The sequence below is a fragment of the Meles meles genome, chromosome 6 (assembly GCF_922984935.1).
Source record: "Meles meles chromosome 6, mMelMel3.1 paternal haplotype, whole genome shotgun sequence".
In the NCBI taxonomy this organism is placed as follows: Eukaryota; Metazoa; Chordata; class Mammalia; order Carnivora; family Mustelidae; genus Meles; species Meles meles.
The window spans coordinates 57,580,949-57,601,135 of record NC_060071.1 but is presented as its reverse complement, the minus strand read 5'-3'; the positions used below and the strand labels follow the sequence as shown (position 1 = coordinate 57,601,135).

General features: G+C 44.8%; 1 protein-coding gene across 1 annotated transcript in view; it reads left to right on the top strand.

The window, feature by feature from the left end:
* RYR3 (ryanodine receptor 3) overlaps positions 1 to 20,187 on the top strand; it is a 513,582-nt gene that overhangs the window by 356,605 nt on the left and 136,790 nt on the right. The window contains exons 39-42 of the mRNA XM_046008318.1: positions 12,686 to 12,959; positions 15,012 to 15,126; positions 16,751 to 16,880; positions 18,038 to 18,141. Coding sequence (XP_045864274.1) covers positions 12,686 to 12,959; positions 15,012 to 15,126; positions 16,751 to 16,880; positions 18,038 to 18,141 — 623 coding nt within the window. The remainder of the gene's footprint in view (positions 1 to 12,685; positions 12,960 to 15,011; positions 15,127 to 16,750; positions 16,881 to 18,037; positions 18,142 to 20,187) is intronic.

The following is a 20,187-nucleotide window of genomic DNA, read 5'->3' as shown; positions in this document are numbered from 1 at the left end:
AAAGGGCCTTGAAGACCAAGTTATTCATTTACTCAACAATTATGAGGTAGTTATGGGCATAGGGCTCTAGACTTAGGCCACCTGGTGTTAAATTCTTGCTCTGCTACCTAATATCTGTGAGACTGAGCATGTGACAACTTTTCTGTGCCTCAGTTTCCTCATCTGTAAAATGGGCGTAGCCCTAATACCTTCTTTGGTTGACATGAAGAATAAGAAATTCAAAGTGCTTGTAAGTGTGCCTGGCCCAGAGTATGCACTTAATTTTAACTATTTTGGGCTATTAAAATGTTTGTTAATCACTTACCATATCTTAGGCCCTGCATTAGGTATCAGTCAACTCTGCTTTAGCAAGATGGCAATCCAGAGGATTGCTGTGCAGGATCATAGGAGGTACAGAGCCCACTGGGATGTCACAGCAGTGCTCTAGATGAGAGCTTCTGAGGACTCAAAGAAGTCTGGTGTAGTAGGCAGGATAATGGCCCCAAGGACATCCTTATCTTAATCCCTGGAAGCTTTAAATAGGTTAAATGGTAAAATGAAATTTAAGGTGCAGATGCAATTAAGATTGTTCATCAGCTGGCCTTTGAATGGGGAAATCTAGATTACTGGACTAGGCCCAAAATGATCACCAGGCACTGTGCTAGGCACTTGCCATCACCTCATCTGATTAACTCCTCACAGCAAACAACTAGGTACAGTGGCAGCCGTGTTCCCATTTTGCACTGCAGGCAATGAAGAGAGAAGCAAAATAATTTAGACAAGTTTCCTGCAGGGAGTTAGAAAGAGGCCCAGACTGGGGTCCTGTTCATAGACAGGGTTCACGTTCTTTCAGGTACCATGCAGGGGTGCCCCAACCCAGTAGTGGGCTGGAGGGACAGGAGTGGGGAGCAGGGACTGAAAGGAGGTGCAGCCTGTAGCCCTCCTCATCTTCAGTTTCTTCTTCAGACTGAACACATACAGGAACTCAAAAGTGATTCAATCACTTTTCCAGCAGAGTACAGACCGAGGCCTCAGGTCCCAAGCCCATCCCTGTCCCTTCTCTAACCCATGTTCATGTCAGGAATTCCCCTCTGGAGCACAAGAGCAGCTCCCCTCTGTGCTCTTTTCCCATCATCGTTATCATTGTTGTTGTCGTAGTCAATGGTCATTTAATTGTGGGAATATTTTGGAGAAAGTGATTATGAGGCTGCTTGGCTGATTTCAAAAACACCAGGCTAATTATCCCCCCGGGACAGAAGCGAGCCCAGCGGGCTATGGAGCTGGACTGGCAGAACCTGGTCATGCTGCTGCAGCGCGGTGCATGGATGCCAGGCAAAACGACCTCAGGGGTGCAGGGGGCATCCCGCTGGCTGGGGAAGTGTCCCGGGGTGAAGCAGTTTGCCTTCCCACTCGTCTCCACCCTCACAGATGGGGAGGCTCCAGCCGAGGCAGAAAAGCACTGAGGAGGGACCTTTAGAAATAGATTTAGCAGAAAGTTACGTCGGCCACGTGACTGTCCACACACAGCCTTCCCTGAGACCCATGTGCAAGGCTGGCTGGCAGGGATCAATGGGTCCACACCAGTATAGAGGCTCCGTCTGCAGTGCTCCTCCACTCGCTGCCAAAGCCACCTTAGCAGACCATCTGTTTACAGAAGTCTTGGCTTGTTTCTTAAATTAGAGTGGTTTTTTGTTTGTTTTTCATTTGTTTGTTTCTTTTGTCTGAGTAAGAGAGAAAAGTGAGGATTGGGCTGACGCAGCCATGACCCAGGGGGAAACTCGGTCCCTGCCATACCTGCCTTTCCTTACGAAGTGCTCATGTGGATTAAACGATAATTCAAGTACAGCATTGTGCCCAGGGTCTGACCCACAGGAAGCTCTCAGTGACCTTTGGCTACTTTCATTGTAATGAGAAGTAGAATATTTGAAAAAGCAGCTTGACCTTTGACCCTATTCCCCTGCCAGGGAACCCAATAAAGGAGACACGTGCACAGGTCCAAAAATTAAATACAGAACTGGGATGAAGGTCAGTGGCTTGCAGCAGAGCCTGACGGGCCCTGTAGCATCGCACACTGCTGGGTCTCCAGGAAGCAGTGCCATTCACAGGCCCCGAGGACACAGAGTGCACTGAGCAGCTCCAGGAACATTGCTCCAGGCTGTCTTTACAGGCTGGTCCTTTCGGGTTCTCAGAGAGCCTTGTAACCTTGTTCTCGTGAAATTAAGCATAAGTGGCACCTGCTGCTCCTCCTGAGCCAGAGAGACATCGGGAAAGCACATGGAAATGAGCCCGACAGATTTTCTAGGGCTCCTCAGAGGTGATGGGTTTAACTTTCTCCCTGACCTTCTCTGCTAATGAATAGTAGGTATTCGGCCACTTTGTGAAGCAGACCAGACTTGGGGCCCAGAGGAAGCTCGGGGACAGAGAGCATAGAGGGCATGAGACGTTCCCCATTAAATCTTACCCACTAAATCAAGAGGGTGTTATGGTGCCATCTGACCCCTGACACGGGAAGCATCCTTTATCAGTCAGCAATCAAGACCATCATCAAAATGCCGTCAAGCTACCGCTGCTCATCTCCCCCACGTGGATGATTAGTGGTGTGGGGTGGTGTCTTGACAGGGCCACTCATTGTGGTCAGTGATCACTAAGTTTTGAGATTTTGCTTTATTTCTTTGGTCTCCAGTTGTACTATTAGTAAAAACAAGCTGGGTAGACTCGTGATGGTGGGCATTAAAAGGGTAAAATTTGGGGTAAAGTTTCATGGTCCTCATTACTTTAACCCAGTGAATCCATTCATTTGCCAATTGAATAAATTAGTACAACCTATTCAAGAGCTCCAGTAGAGGTCAAGTAGACATGGAATTCTAGAGTACTCAGCTATCTGTGACTTGGTAGAAGTGGACAGAGACACAGAGAGGTAAAGGTCACACAGCTGGAACAAAGTAACCCTCACTCTTGTCACTATATCATCCTTCATTCATCTCTTTCAACATGAATTTTATTTTGCTAACTTAATTTTATTGGTGAAGAAATCTAGACTCCAGGAATGTGGATAATCGTCCTAACTCAGAGTCCTCTAGAAAATAAGCCAAAGCTTTCTGATTTTCAGGATTTTTTTCTGAATCCACTTCTTTATTTAAGAGAGCATCTAGACAGTATAGTAGAAATTTAAAGCATTAATGAAGATAACTATTTTTCTGGATTTTGTGAAGCTATAGAAAGTAAGCAGCTCTCAGGGGCACCTGGGTGGCTCAGTCAGTTGAGTGTCTGCCTTGAGTTCAGGTCATGACCTCAGAGTCCTAGGATCGAGCCCTACATCAGGCTCCCTGCTCAGAAGGGAGTCTGCTTCTCCCTCTCCCTCTGCCTGCCTCTCTGCCTACTTGTGATCTCTCTCTCTCTCTGTCAAATGAAAAAATAAAATCTTAAAAAAAAAAAAAAAGCAGCTCTCAGTTGGAGAAGTAGATGAGTTTAGATTCCAGCAGCCAAGGTTCAGGACCCAACTCTGTCATTTACTAATTATCACGTTAGGCCAGTTTCTTATCCTCCATTCGTTTCAGTTTCCTTGTCTATAAAATGAGAATAATGCTCTTCCTACCCATGGGGGCAGGGAGTTAGGAGTCAATAAAATAGTGCTCAGTCTAATGGTCTAATACTTAGAGGTTGATATACCTCCCAGCTTCTGAAGCAAATATACAAAGAGTAGGTGATAAGAACTTTATCTCCACATTTACCATTTCAGATGCTTTCAGGAAAAAACAAACAAACAAACAAACAAAAAAACCCAGAAAATCCAAATCAGGTAGAATAGCCAGTAAAAGACTTCATTGACTGGGGCACCTGGAAGTTAAAGATGGAACTGGACACTGGGTTGAGTTAATCCCATGGCTCCGCTCATTGTCCCTACAGTTGTTCCACATTCTGAATTGGCCTTCAGGCTGGCAGAGGATGGTGGCTACAAGTCTCGGCCTCACGTCTGTGTGCTGCAGTGTCCAAGGAAAGAGCGAGAAAAGTTCTCCTGCCTGGGAGAAGGCTTCTGAGATCACCCTTGAAGAACTTGGTCACAGGCCAACTCCATGAACCTCAAAAATAAAATGTGCTGGTTGACTTCCATCAGCAGAGCCTACCTGTGGAGTGGGGTTGGGTCAGTTTTCATGGACCATTAGATAGAGAGGCAGCTATCTGTACAAAATCAGTTCTGTTGAGAAGGAAGAAGGCACAAGTGGCTTCTTGACATGTGGTTAGAAATAGTCATCATGTCCTGATGGCTATCATCTTTATGTTTTATTACATAGTGATTACTGTTGAAATGCAGGCAGTTCTAGCTCTTGATGTCAGAGGGAAGATACAGGCCAAAAAGCTGTGTCACGGGACCTGGGAAACATGCTCTCTGCACCCTGTGTACATTATCTAATGGGCCAGAGAAGTTGTACAATGGATGATTTTTGCATTTAATGTTGTTCTGGTTTGACGCAAGCTCGGGGCCCGGGCCAGGCAGACCTCAGGGTGTCAGTAGCCCTGTCACTCCAGTTGCCTCAGCAAAATCTTGGAACTGGACTCTCTCAGGACCCAGCTTCTATGAGCTACTCCCTAATAGCTTGCTCCCTGGGCCTCTCCTGTCTGATCTGCAGCCTCAAGTGTCCTCAACCAGGGCTTTCTACCAGTGGGAGCGTATTAGTAGTTTTCTTTTGCTGCCGCAACAAATTACCATAAACTTAGTGGCTTCAGACAATACAAATTCATTTTCACTCCAGTTCTAGAGGTCACAATCTAAAATGGGTTTAGTAGCCTTGCCTTTCTTCTGGAGGCACTAGGGGAGAGTCCTTGTCTTGTGTTTGCCAGATTCCCAAGGCCCCCTGCATTCTTTGATTACTGGCCCCTTCCAGTCATGGTACCTGTACAGCCTCTGCTCCTGTTATTATCTCCTTCTTGGACTCTGACCCTCCTACTTCCCTTTTCGAAGAACCCTCGTGATTATCTTGAGCCCACCTGGATAATTCAGGATAACCTTCCTTTCTCAAGATCCTTAATTTAATCACAAAGGCAAAGTGTCTTTTGCCTTATAAGGTAACATACTGACAAATTCTGAGAATTAAGAGGTGAATATTTGGGGGGGGTAATTATTCAGCCCACCATAGAGAGGAAGAAAGCAGAGGCCAAAATAATTGGTTCTTGATACTTGGAAAGGACCTACCACCTGTTAAAGCCCCCAGAGCACATGGACAGCATACTACCAGCTAACTTGTTAATCACCTAGAATTTAAAAATAAGTATACATAATTTAGCTGCACATAATTATTTTTCTTTTCCCATTGTAAGCATGAGCATTATAAATTGCTTTCTAAGTTTAAACTAGGGACAGTGCAGTTTTGTTCACTCCCTCTTGTCAACGTCATTGGAAGACTTTTTTCTTCCCAACTGCCCCAGATTTAGGAGCACACTCACAGAACTCTAACACCAGCCTAGGATTGGGATCTGTAAGCTTCAGGGATTTGCTTTGTCAGTAGCCAACATCTGCTCTTTGATAATAAGCTTGTATTTCAGCATATGATGGCCACTTGGACTGTGATCTAAATTTGGAGATGAAAGATTCTTTCCAGACCCCAGCAGGTTTAAAATTGTAAATGTGCATGATGAGAAGAGATGGTCTTTTTCTTATTGCAGTCACTATTGCAAAGCTGGTAGTTTGACCATTTAGAAGAGGGTTTTACCCAGTATAGTGGGTGACTCTGGAGAATTTTCTTGGAAGAGTCACAGAATGTAGACTTGGGGTGTGAGGATCTATAGTAGGTTACAAAATGACAAGTGGAGGGAAGTAAACAACTTAGCAATAAACAATACCTGAGCCCCCCCCCCCCAGACTGATGTTCCAAGGCTAACTCTAAGTTAAGGACACTTATAATCCTCTTTTATTGTCTCTAATGTCTGGCTAGTCCATAAATCAAGTAGTGAAGTAGCTATTCTTCTTTCAAAGTAAATTTCAGGAGTCAAAGTTTCCTAAACAATATCATATCTTAGAAATATTTCATTTCTGGGTGCCTGGGTGGCTCAGTGGGTTAAACCTCTGCCTTCGGCTCAGGTCATGATCTCAGGGTCCTGGGATTGAGCCCCGCATCAGGCTCTCTGCTCAGCAGGGAGCCTGCTTCCCCCTCTCTCTGCCTGCCTCTCTGCCCACTTGTGATCTCTCTCTCTCTCTGTCAAATAAATAAATAAATAAAATATTTTAAAAAGAAATATTTCATATCTGAGTTAGCCTAAACAATTATTTAAAATGCAGTTTCTAGATCATAGATTTGATACAATTGCCTAAATGTGACTATCCCTAATTACCCTAATTGTGAAAGTGGAGCAAGATAGAATGTTAATAATAATTTCTTAAATGAAGCCATTTGTAATTATCAAGGGAACCACATATACATGACTCGTTTCACTAAGACAGTCTGTTTTCTACAATTTCTTTCTCATCAGAAAACAAATGATGGGTTACACATCTCTTTGCGTTTTGGGAAGCACACCATAGCTTTTAAAAAAACCTCATGGGCTAAACCATCTAGTGCACTTGACAAGGCATTCTTGAAACAGATAAATCAGTGGATGAAAATCCTAGAGCTGGGGCGCCTGGGTGGCTCAGTGGTTTAAGCCGCTGCCTTCGGCTTGGGTCATGATCTCGGGGTCCTGGGATCCAGCCCTGCATCAGGCTCTCTGCTCAGCAGGGAGCCTGCTTTCCTCTCACTCTCTCTGCCTGCCTCTCTGCCTACTTGTGATCTCTCTCTGTCAAATAAATAAATAAAATCTTAAAAAAAAAAAAAAATCCTAGAGCTGTGGCAAAGAGTGTGGAAGCAACTTTATCATGTGTGGTGGGGGATTTGAGTGGGGTTATGGGACGTGTGTGTGTGTGTGTGTGTGTGTGTGTGTGAGTAAAATGAGGCCATACATTATAGCAAACAATAGAATTATCCCACCCACCCCTCCCCATCCCACCCCTTACCTTTATCCTGGAGTCTTTCTCCCTCAGGAGTCCTGTTTCTTATGCATAGTAAAGTGTCTTTTTAGTCATTAGAGGGTAGCATTTCCAAAGAGGATCTTAGAAAAGCAGCAGAAATGAAATCAGTATTTAGTGGTAACTGCTCTTAATATATCTGTGATTATGAAAGAGGTTCAAATATATCTCAAGAATTGACTCTCTTTGATGTTTGAAAATCCTACCAAGTTTGTCAGCATTATACCATTGATACCAGAAAAACGTAAAAGTATTTACTATAGGAACTGCTTGTGTGAATCAGCTCTTGAAAGAAAATGGCATTTCAAAGTAGCCATAGCAAAGGGAAGTGTCTTTCCCATCAGGTGGTTTCATCCATCCCTGGCAGGGCCTTCTTAACTTCCCCGTAGAGCTTTTTCTTCCCTACTTCTCTAGCCTCCACGGAGTGTGGACCTCTCTGAGAAATGCAAAGAGCTTTAGAGGAAGGACACATTGGGAAGAAAGTAAGAGAGGAAGATCTGATCATTTCTCCAATTTCTTGGGAATTTTTGTATGACTAGAGAAGTTGTGCCTTCTTATGAATTGTCTTATTTCCTCAATGTATGTGGACAACAGAGTTTTACTCGTTATCTTACACTACCTCATTAAATGCCTTACATGTGTGTATCTAGTATCCAATAAGCCACTGTGAGTAACCATTGTGTCTTGAAATAGTTTCATACAGATGAGTTTCCTCAGAGCTATCACTCGACTGGTTGGCTCATTTAGGAGTTGACACAACTGGAGATAACAGCTCCTCCGAAGAGGACTGCAGGCCCTTGTGCATGAGATTTGTCCTGAGGCCTGGATACCCAGTGGTTCCAGAACAAAGCCTTCCGTAGGCGACAGCCCTGGTTTCCAATATTAATGAGAGTAACCTCACTGCGGAAGGGTCAGCTAATGTGGGGCAAAGGCTTGAGTGCCTCCCTCCCTGTCTTGTAGCCCACTTCTCGGTGTGCCCCATTGCACTGGCTACAAGTAGGCTAAACAAGGCCATGCAGCCTCGGTGTGAAGAGCCCCCACTCCTTGCTCTGAAGATGACTGAGCTTGTTCCCAATTTGATGTAAAGAGGGAAGCACCTAGAGCCCTTCAGGCTGGCAGGGAGCCCCCCCTTGGAGATGCAGGAACAATGGCCAGGGTTGTTTCAAACAACTTTCAAAACAATGCTGCTTTAATCCTCATTTGATTTCTCAGGGTGAGGTGTCTTACTCATCTTATACTCACATTTAACCTACCTCCCATCCAGAAGCAAACATAGGAAGCTTCCTAAGCTGTAACTTTCCAAGTTCACTTGTCAGCTACTGGATGGGAATCACACAGCCTAACGGAACAGGGCTCTAGCTTAGCTGGAGGGAAAGCTTCGCTTCCCGATCACCGCTATCACCTCAGCGTAGATGCTTTCGTATAAATCAGGGCTTCTTGAACTTTCTAGTCTTAGAAACCCTTTTACACTCTTAAAAATTATCAAGGACCTCATAAAACTTTAGCTTCTGTGGACTGTATCTATCAATATTGCTGAATTAGAATTTAAAACTGAGAAAATTTTGAAGTATTTACTTCATTTAAAAATACCAAAAACCCTATTACGTATCGTGTAAATAATATATTTCTGTGAGAAATGACAGTTTTCCAAAACAAAGCAAAGATAACGAGACGAGCCACATTGTTTTGCATTTTTATAAATCTCGAAGGTTTGTCTGAATAGAAGATAGCTGGGTTCTAATACCTGGTTAAAGAATAGGAATAACACTGGTCTCAAAGAGATACATAGCTAGAAAGGGGAAGGGTATTTTAACAGCCTTTTTCAGATAATTGGGCTTATTCCTCTTTGATACTACATCAAAGCTCAACAAGTAGTAGGTTCTCAAAAGTTCATTGCCATGTAGAACCCAAAACCACATTAAGAAAATTTTTGTTCTTGGTTATGTAAAAACTCACTGGTCTATCTTTCATTTGACTAGGTCTTCTACCCAATGTTTTTATAACACAAGGCCTTTGGTCATTTGGAAATTACTGGTTCACCAAGTCATGAAGAACTTCCAAATGTTGACACATTTCATTATAAGATGTTTTAGAAATCACATTTGTTAATATCAACAATTTAATCAGAAGGTCTTTAAGTACTGAGAAGCTGTCAAACTGGCTGCGGCATATAAACATACACATAAACATTTTCTAAAATTCTAGTTTTCACTTGAGAGCCCAAATTATATTCTTGGCAACAGAAACTCTCCATTGTTTTCCTTGAAGTGACAAGCTTGCTTCTTTCATTTATAAGAATATGTCTGTCATTCACCCAACTCTAATGAACCAGCCTGGCTCGTCTGCATTCTTTTAATTAAAAGAGCATTCCATGAGCCGAGCAGCCAGTTGGGCCCACAGCTCCAACAACCACACCAGCGCTTCTGCTCACAAAGGCCTCTGACCTCCCATTTGCAGCAGGGGTGTTGTAGGCATACTTCCCTTTTTATCCCACAGGAGGTTGGGAAAATGCATACTCAAGTATTTATTAGTAGTAAAATTAATAATTTTGTCTTTCATGTGGGACATTCTTATGTGAAACTGAGCATCTTTCTGGGGCTGTGTTGGTGAAGTTTGGTGTTTGGTGCTATTGCCTTGACTCCCGCTAAGGCACCCCCAGTTGCACCCACATTTCTTCTGCACCGTCAGGCCAGCTGTCAACACAGTAAAAATGCAAATAACATTAGGATGATTATGAAAACAGGTTTGGCCTCGCAAACCACCTAAAGGGCCTGGGCTCCCTAAGGCTCTGTGGACCATGCTTTTACAACTACTGGAATAGATAGTAGACTAGTTAACCTTTATTAACCTCATAATATGTGCCATACATGATTAGAGGTGTTGATTATTTTAATCCTCAGTTGTTCAGATATATGAAGAGCCTACCTACCGCATTCTAGAAAACATGTTCTTTTTAACCTCTGAACCCTGGTACATTTATGCCGCTCTGCTGCCAGCATGTGGGAGCTAATTAAAATCTGAGGAATCTTCAATAGCATTGCTGCCAGGGGTATGAAAACTCCATCTTCTTAGTCCCAAAGGTGTTCCGAGCATTAGAAATTCATTGACTCAGCCTGGGTTTGCTTGGTGGGTGCTGGGTCTCTAATGTATGTCAGGCCACAAAATATGCCGTCCGTTCAGGGCTCTTGGGAATATTTGCTCCACTGCCATCCCTCCCCCATCTTCTTTCTTCTCGTAGTTATTCTTTCTCTCAGTTTCTGGACTTCCGTCTCACAATTTAAAACCCTTCCCTACACGAATGGCCTTAAATGTCATGCATTCACTGAATTACATCTGTCCATCAATAACACAACTGTAAGTCTTGTTTTTTTTTTGTCAGAGTCTTGGCACCATATTTTCATTTTAACTGAGCTTCCACTGGGTCACACACACATAATCGTTTATCCCATTCTCTCACATTTGCTGGAAGGCTGGCCTAGACAGAGAACCCATGGGGTGCTTCCTGCTCTGCTCTTTCAGATAAAGGGCTGTCTTCTTTCTCATTTGCCCTCTCAAGAGGTGTTTTACTGTAAATGCTCCATTCTCTATAAATGTTGATTTGGATTATTATATCACTGTGGAGCTAAGAGCTCATCCAAATCCTGAACTAATCTGAAAGCCAGGTTAAGGGAAAACTAATTTACTTGGTGTCCTTAGGACTCTGTAAAATTCCCTCTTGACAAGAGAGTGGTCCTTGAGCCGACTAACAGTTCTGGTTGTTGGTTTTTCTTGTTTGACAGGGACTGTGATGTGTATGATCTCGGCAGAGAATTTGGTTATTAGTGGAGAAAACCATAATTCTTTCAGGTCAGGAGGTAGGCCGAAGGGGGAATTGTACTTATAGGACTAGAAAAACTTCTGTTGGGTCCAAGAGTGTGTATTGTATGGTTTTGTCATGCTTTCGTTTCTTACCGTGACTATTAACTGGGAGAAACAAGAACTCTTACATTTATTTGGCAAGTGAGGAAATGGGTTCCTGACAGGAGCCCAGTCTGTCCCATAAATAACTGATTTCCCCCCAGAGGATAGAGACATTACCTAACCTAACAGATATTGGTCAGCAATCCCTGCCTAGTGAGGTCTCGTAGGAACATCTTTTCAACTTTGCTTCTCTCTGCTCTGGGGATCCTTTTTTAAGTTTTGCAGCCTGTCTCCTGTCTGAACCTCCAACACCCACAGGGTTGATAGACCCAGCAGTAAGTTAAATTCATCCTTTTTATCTAGATCTCTCCTAAAGCTTTGGTAACAAAGTTCTATTTTTATATCCTCATGATGAGCCAAGACTGTATGTAGAGCAGACATCTGCCATATATAATGACATGGAGGTAGAAAACTAGACGATTAGAGGTGGCACAGGCTACCAACGGCACCGATCTGAGCTTATTCCAAGTTTCTTCACTGATGGACTGAGTGACCTTTATTGTCTCCTGAGCTTTGCCTTTAACATCAGGTCTGAATTAAGGTCTTGGTGCCATCCATACCTTGTGGGAATGTGATAGGCAGAGCCAGACTTGGAGACAGTTGTGGTTAAGATTTCTGTGGTTAAGATTGTGATTTCTCACCCCTGTGTGTGTGTTTCTGTGTGTGTGTGGGGGGGGGGGGGTATGCAGTGCCCTCCCAGACATTCTGGCAAGCCCTTTCACCCTGTCCTCCACCTTAGATCTGCCTTTCCCTTCTGACCACCCTCCCATACCAGTGCCACTCAGCTCTTTTCAAGAGCCTCTCAGTCTACCCTCTGAAGGTTCCACGGCTGGCTCTGCTCCCACTTCAGTGACCTCTCCTTGATCTCTGTAGCCAGTGGTATTTCTGTGCAACCTGTATGAGCCCTGGTAACTTCTGAATTCCAAGCCATCCTGGCTCTTCTCTTGATACTTGTGAAAGTGGGGGTGAGGCAGTGTTTGCTGACCCCTGCCAAAGATCCAGGGCAACACAGTCTCTTCAAGGGGCTGATGGTCAGTGGTTCAGCTGCAAAGTCTTCAGACCTTATAGAATGTTCTCCTTCTACTTCTCTCCATCTCTTAACAGAGTTTTATGTGTATGTCATCCAAAATACCTTCTGGAATTCTTGAGTTGATGGCACAGCTTACTCTGTTCATGGCGTGTGGTATATTTAATGTACTTGGGGAATATTATCCATGGTAGAGAAAATCCAGGGCTTAATATCACTTGTCTCCAAAGAGCCAGTGACCAATGTCACCTTCTCACATCTTTTCCAGCCCCCCCAGCTCACCCCAAAACTAATTACTCCCCACTCTGTCCCATGGCACTTGTACATTTTGGTATTTATTACACTGTGTTATAAAATAAAGACAAAATATCTTTTATTAAATCAAAATGAAAATGTAAAGAACTAGGCTGTGAGGCCCTGAAGACAAGGGCAGTATCTTACTTAGTCTTCTATTTCCAGTATCAGTTTAAATGTCATTTACTCAAAATAAAATATTTAGTACTCTAACTAAAAAATGCAATATTCTTTTCTTGTAGTATGGTTCACACACATGTCTTTCGATGATATATTTCACTTCTCTGCATGCCACAGTCTACCCTTAGGAAAAGAATGTTTTATCCTTGAGCACTGATGTGTCCCTGTCGAATGGAGTGGCTGAGATACACAGCTCTCTCCCTGTGCCATGACAGGCTCCATAGCAGTCCTCCCTGTTGTCCTTCCAGCCACCTTGAAGGAGCTCATCTCACAGACCATGATCCGCTGGGCCCAGGAGAACCAGATCCAGGATGCAGAGTTGGTCCGAATGATGTTCAGCCTCCTTCAGAGACAGTATGACAGCATCGGAGAGCTGCTGCAGGCCCTGCGGAAGACCTACACCATCAGCCAGGCCTCCGTGAGTGACACCATCAACCTGCTGGCTGCGCTGGGCCAGATCCGCTGCCTGCTCAGTGTCAGGATGGGCAAGGAGGAGGAGCTGCTCATGATCAACGGGCTGGGGTAGGTCGTTCTCCATTGAGTGCAAGCCCCTTAGGAGAACTTTGCGAGGGAAAACTGGTCTACCTGACCATATGGATGTTCCAGAATTCAGTTGTAGAAAATCCCTGCATCCTACCATTCCTGATTTCATGCCTCATGGGATAACGTTCTTGATGAATCAGTCACCTTTAAGAACCGAGGAGACCAGACTGCAGGCTACAGAGGTGAAGGGACATTGCCAGAAACAGTGGGGAGGAATCTTAAAGAAAAGCAGTTATTTGGTGTGTGTCTGAAGAAAATAGCCCCAGGGAGGCAAGGAAAACAATCCAGAGGAAGGAACAGTGTGTTCAGTTCAACAAGGGAGACATGTTTTGAGCAGTTGAGCTTTTGACTGGAATTCTTCTGAGACTTCCCTCTGAGAAACTGCCAGCTGATCCCTCCCTTTGCCCAGGACTAACCCAGAGAGTCATTTCTGTTAGTTCTGCAAGGTACCTTTCCCCGTAACAATAGCTCACGGCTCTTCTTTGGAAGCCATGCTGTCAAAAAGACAGCATTTTGGACATCAAAAAAGATTTCCTTTAATTAGGTGGTGAAGTTGGTGTGCCTGGGTGGCTCAGTGGGTTAAAGCCTCTGCCTCGGCTCAGGTCATGATCCCAGGGTCCTGGGATCGAGTTCCGCATAGGCTCTCTGCTCAGCAGGGAGCCTGCTTCCTCCTCCTCTCTCTCTCTCTCTGCCTACCTCTCTGCCTACTTATAAAATAAATAAAATATTTTTAAAAAGACATTCTTAATTAACCATTACCATTGCAGAAGTTACAAGTCAATGAATGTCTTCAATTTAATTAGGTGGTGAAGTTGCATTGTGTGGATAAGAAAACCAAAGCCCAAAAAAGTTAACTGCCCAGCCCACAATGTTACTTGATGAAAATCAAGAACTGGGACCACGACCTTCCTGCTGCTCCATGTTCTGTCTCACTGTCCTGGAGCAGCACACTGAAGGAACCCTCGCCCCAAGCCCCAGAAGAGGGACTTCAAAGACCCCTGGGTTGGGCCAGGGAGATGCAATCATGCCTCAGTTTCATTTGCATGGAAGAATCATGCATGTACTAGAAATGAAGTGTCTCTTATGGGAAAAGTAACCTGCAGAATTAGCTTGTCCCCTTGCCCTGGCATAGCATAGACATAAACATAGCATAGACATAGCAACAGTAAAAACTGGTGCTATTTCCTCTTAACAGCAGCCTGCCCTCGGGGGACAGGGGACAGGCTGAGAGTAACCACCCAGGAGGGATTACACAGCCCCCTCCCAGGCTGCTGCTGCATTTTGATTTGCCTTTATTGTGTGTGAATTTATACCAAATGATAGAAAAATACATTTTTTAATACTTCATTGTTAATTTCACTGGTTTTTTGAGGACTGCTGCTCCAGAATGTCATGGGTACCTAATACACAGTTGCCTTTAAGAAAGGGGTACAGCCCTATCATTAAGAAAACTGAAGTACACAGAGACTTCGATATAAGGATGAGAGAAGGAAAAGAAATGTAGAAGACCCTACGTCCATGGAGGAAGAGAAATCCAGTAATTTGAGCTGTCTCAAAACTATTCTAAGCAAAAGAACAAAAGGTCGGGGGACATGCCTGGGTTGTTCTGTCAGTAAGCGTCTGCCTTCAGCTCAGGTCATGATCCCAGGGTCCTGGAATCAAGTCCCACATCAGGCTCCTTGCTCAGCCGGGAGCCTGCTTCTCCCTCTGCTTGCCGCTCTCCCTGCTCGCTCACTCTCTCTCAAATAAAATCTTTAAAGAAAAAAAAAGACAAAGGGACAACTGTGTAATATGTCATTAGAAGGAAATGTCTCAAAAAAAAGTATTTCATAGAAATAGGGCAAAATACTCCTGTGAGCTAAAAAAAAAAAAAAAAAAGGCACTCTATGTATATTCCGACTGACCTAGTACCTTCTCAGTACCTTCCAGCCTGTCACATTTGCATTCCTTCACCCGTGTCTGCGAATCTGTGTCCTCACCCCTGAATGTTCACAGAAGAAAGTGCTGAAGTCTGTCCCGTCTTTCCCGTAGAGACATTATGAACAACAAGGTGTTTTACCAGCATCCCAACCTCATGCGAGTCCTTGGCATGCACGAGACGGTGATGGAGGTGATGGTGAACGTGCTGGGCGCAGAGAAGTCTCAGGTGAGGCTACAAGGAGAACTCGGCCAGAACTTGACCCCTAAGCAGGGCCATGTGTTGCCTTGTTCACAGCCACATGGCTGGCGTCTGTTGCCTCAGTGACCCCTCCCGGGGAGAGGGAGCAATGTGCATAAAGCCAGGAAGTAGCCAAGTTCTGAGACAGTGCTGCTGAATGGACTCCAGCCAGTGTAAGAACGCTGGCTCCTGAGGCTCAGAGCTTTACTCGCTCGTTCCACGAGGCTGGTCACCTGCTAAATTTACTTCCCGTACCCTTCAGCCCTGCTCCTTCCAAGACAGAATTCCTCTGGGTTCCACTTAGGAGCTTGGTGTGTTTTGTGCTGGGTCAGGAGAATGCTGCTCAAAAGAAGAACAAGGTCTTAATAACGAGCTGGGCAGCGTTCCCTCGGGAGTTAGCATTTGCTCTGTGCCCCAAGGTCCTGAGGATACCAGCTTTCCTGGCCACGCCCCCATAACAAGCCTGCTGTAAGGGGGAGCTCCCTGGACATTCATCCTAACTGGTGTGGGGTGCTCCTCGGAGTTCCAGTCTGAAGGCAGTAGAGTGGAGTATGTTTTCAGATGTTGGAAATTCCAGAGTGCCGGGTCCTAGGAACGAATGATTTGCAAAGCAGTTCCACCAGTATTGACAGATGGGAATGTGAAGGAAGACCAGAAGCCAAGCTCACATTCCTTCTCACTCGCTTCCTTCTGGTCCATCGGGAATGTGGACCCTCTGCAGAGAGCTCTGAGCAAATGTCTGTTCACCTCAGCAAGCAGGTAGCAGGGAGGGTTCAGAACCTCATTTGGAGAGCACCCACCCCCCATGATTCTAAAGGGGGAAATCAAGGACTTTCTAGGATCCAGAGCAAGGTTAACACAGACAGCACTTACTGAGCATTATTGGATCAAAATAAGACGCGGCCAGGCTCTAGAGATGTTAATTACTTTGTTAAGGAGAGAAGCCAAGTGCAATCAACAGTAACATAAGATGGCATCTCAGGGCTAAATTGTATGGATCAGTTTACAGGTGCTGTGGGAGCCCACTGGAGAGCAGTCATCAAGGATATAAGTAACCAGGGGAGAATTAAAAAAGTAATTGGGGAAGTCTCAACAGCCTGAGAGGGCAGTGCTCGTCAGGCTCCCACAACTCTAGGGGCCTGCCTTTACCCAGAGGACCCAGGTCTTATATAATGCTGGGCATTATTTGATGATCACTCATCTCCCTTCCTGAACTTTCTCATCAGAGGTCTGTCCACTCCCTTCCCAGATGGAAACAGTAGTCTGATATGGGGTCACATAGTTTCATATGACATCAGAAGGTGTCTAGGATTCTTGTTTGGCCTCTTTTTCCTTTGCAAGAAGGATATTTCAGGAACTAAAATTAGCTCTCAATATTTTGGGACTTCTCTTCTTAGGTATCTACTCACTGTCTTGGAATAAGTGAGTAAGCCCTGGATAGCACTGGAAGTAAGAAAATTCATTTTCCAAACTGCTCATAGTTTATACCAGTATTGACATGTGGAAGTCCATTGATTACACAACCTAAAACTCTTGGAAGTCAGACCTTTCAGGAAGGACTCATGATGGACTCTTTTCCTTGACACTTCTTTCTTCTCTCTTCTCTCTACAGATTGCTTTTCCCAAGATGGTTGCTAGCTGTTGCCGCTTCCTCTGCTATTTCTGTCGAATTAGCCGGCAAAATCAGAAGGCCATGTTTGAGCATCTGAGTTACCTGCTGGAGAATAGCAGTGTTGGCCTAGGTATGTCGCATTATCGCTTCCACGTTTGGGCTTGGAAGTAGCAGTCCCCCTGCTGACCCCTTAGAAGGTCAAGGAAAAGAAACTACATTCCTGCTAAGGTATTTTTAAATAAAATAAGGGACCTGCCTGATCTAAAAACAAATAAAGTGACAATACGATGTCTCTGCTGTCCAACCTAAGGAGAGATGTTGCTACCCACCAGCGCTGGTGACAGATTCGTGTTGGTGTGATCACAGAGTTTTGCCTTGTCTCCCTTGGGACCAGTGGCTCATGGCTTATGAGATCCTACCTGAGGTTGTAGATAGAATCTGGGGACACCCCCAGCCCACTCTGTTGACCAGGGAGCAGTGCTAATGAGACCAAGGTCAAAGATCCAACCCCTGCTTGGCAGGCTGACTGTCAGCTGCATACCTGTCCCATCAGCCAGCTAGCCAGTGCTCTCCTAAGCTGCAGGATGGACTGGCCAAGAACAACTGCAGATAAACAGGGTAAATCCATCAGCACCATTAGGAAAGCAACACACTATATTTGCCTTACTCACTGTCCTGGATGTAAACCAAGCAAATTTGTGAAAGATGCAAAACCACACCTACATCCATGTGAAATCTGATATCTCAAGTTTCTGATTTATCAAATGCAACCTTGGACTACCAACCTTTTATTTAAAAAAAAAAAAAAAGTTTTCTTAATTCTAGCCTAAGAATCAAAGGAAAATCAAAGATAACTCTGGTGACCTGATGTAACTATAATAAGAACTAATGCTGTTTGAAGCTATTTTTAAATTCTGGGTGGTGTCCCTAGAAATGGCCAAGTCATTTGAGCTTATTAGTTGATTAAGTGCCATCTTTCCCTTTTGAGTGATCACCGAAGTGGGGCCCTCAAGAAGTATCATATTATAAAAGTACTTGAAAATACATGGTCCTGGCTAATTCTGTGAACTGATTTTCCAAGTTACTCCATATTTGCAATCAGTAATGAGTGTAGGGACAAGGATAACAAATAGAGCTGTTCTTAAATTGGACAGGCCGCCCCCTCTGGACAGGATGGGACCCAGGTTTAGTGTGTTTGCTGCCCTCTCCTGACCACGAATTAGCACTGCAACCTCAGCTCAGCACGGTGGCCCTCATCCCTTTCTCTCTGCTCTCTTCCTTCCTCAGCCTCCCCTTCCATGAGGGGATCTACCCCACTGGACGTGGCAGCTTCCTCGGTGATGGACAACAATGAGTTAGCTCTGGGCTTAGAGGAACCGGACCTCGAGAAGGTAACTGGTCCCAGGGAGGCAGTGTGCTTGCTCTATCCTGTTTATAGCGCAGCCACACCAAGGAAATGCAGACCAGAGACTGGGTCTTCTTCATCAGAAGCTCTTCAACAGGGACATCTGGGTGGTTCTGTCACTTGAGTGTTTGCCTTCAGCTCAGGTCATGATAGGGTCCTGGGATCAAGCCCCAAGTTGGGCTCCCTGCTTAGCGTAGAGTTTGCTTTTCCCTCTCCCTCTGCTGCTCTCTGTCAAATAAATAAAACAACCTGAGGGTTTTGAAGGGTCAGGGGTGGGAGGTTGGGGGAACAGGTGGTGGGTAATAGGGAGGGCACGTTTTGCATGGAGCACTGGGTGTTGTGCAAAAACAATGAATACTGTTACACTGAAAAAATAAATAAATTTAAAAAAAATAAAATAAAATATTTAAATTTTTTTTTTAAAAAAAAGAAGCTATTCAACGCTCCATGAAAATATGGTAGAAAGTGAGTAATTAGCAGCAGTGTGATAATTAGAACCAGAGCATCTTTTAGGGGCAGGGAGAGCCATCTCCACAGACAAGGATATCTGGATATTTGTGTTCTCTGTATGTGGAGGCCCAGCCTCACTGGTCTGCATGGAACACCACCAGAGACCTGGGGATCCTGATATAGTTCTGTGTCATCGAATTTTTAAGTCCAGACACTAAAAAAAGAAACATGACAGAAAACTGTATAATCAGTATATCGGTAAAGGAGGCCTACACGTCCTCTGCAGGAACAGATGAGGTAGAACTGAGCTGCCCTACATGGGGATTATGAAATGCACCCCCACTGGTGCTGATGACTGGAGGCTGATTCACCTACATCTTTTCCCCTTCAATTTGGGGCTATTTCCTTGACTCTCTGAATGTGAAGGAGACTGATGTGGTGAGGGCAAGGGGGACAAGTAAGAGGTCATCCACCGAACAGTGGGTTTGGAAGTGCGTGGGAGAGGCACCACTCACCATGACCAGGGGATCAGGAAGGTCGCTCAGGAGAGTGATGAGTTGAGGGAACAGTAGAAACCAAGCAGACATACCATGGAGAGAAGTGTGCTGGGAATGTTTGTGAGGTGTAGTGAGGAGAGCATGGTGTGCTTGAGAACTGGGAGAGTGGATGTGAGGAAACACGGGGTGTTTGGGGGGAGTGCTTGTGGAGTGAGGAGGGACAATAGGGAATTGGGCTCGATGCTACATTAATTGTTTATGGTAGACTTTCATACTCTTATATGATCACTGTGGGCCTGGGCCCACTCTTAATTAACTCACATGACCATGACCCTCAGAACGTGCATTTTTTGTTAGTACTCCCAGTTAGAGGAGAGGAAACTGAGGCATAGAGAGGTTAACTGATGTGCTCAGTGTTGTGGGGTTTGTTAAGTGTCAGAGTCAGGATCCGAAAGGGTCTGGACCCAGAGGCCTTGCTTTACCTGTTCTATGCTAAGACTTCTATGTAGGACTTCTCCAAGAAACCAACAGAGGGCTTTAAGCAGGGGAGCAACACACTGTGACCTGTATTTTAGAAAACACAGCCTGGTTTTAACGAGAAGAACTGATTGGATCCAAAACAAGACACACACACACCCATACAAACACAGACTCTGGTGTTCTGCCCCCAGCAGTACATCTTGTGAACGCTTTCCCACAAATGCCAAGCATTTTCCTGGTCTCCTTCTAGTGAGACAGACTTCAGACTCTGCTCTGCATATACTGAAACAGCCATCAAGAACTCAGTGTTTGGGGGGTGCCTGGGGGGATCTGTCTGTTAAACATCTGACTCCTGATTTCAACTGAGGTCATGATCTCAAGGTCATGAGATTGAGCCCTGTGTCAGGGAGCATGGAGCCTGCTGAAGATTCTCTCTCTCTCTTCCTCCCCCTTTGCCCCTTCCGCCACTGCTCCTTCACACACAGGCTCGCTCACTCGCTCTCTCAAAAAACAGTGTTTTGGTTGGTGAGGTAACTGATGGCTGTATAAAAAAGGCTGATGATTCTCTTAAAACAAGCAGGGCCATGAGGTTAATACTCAGTACC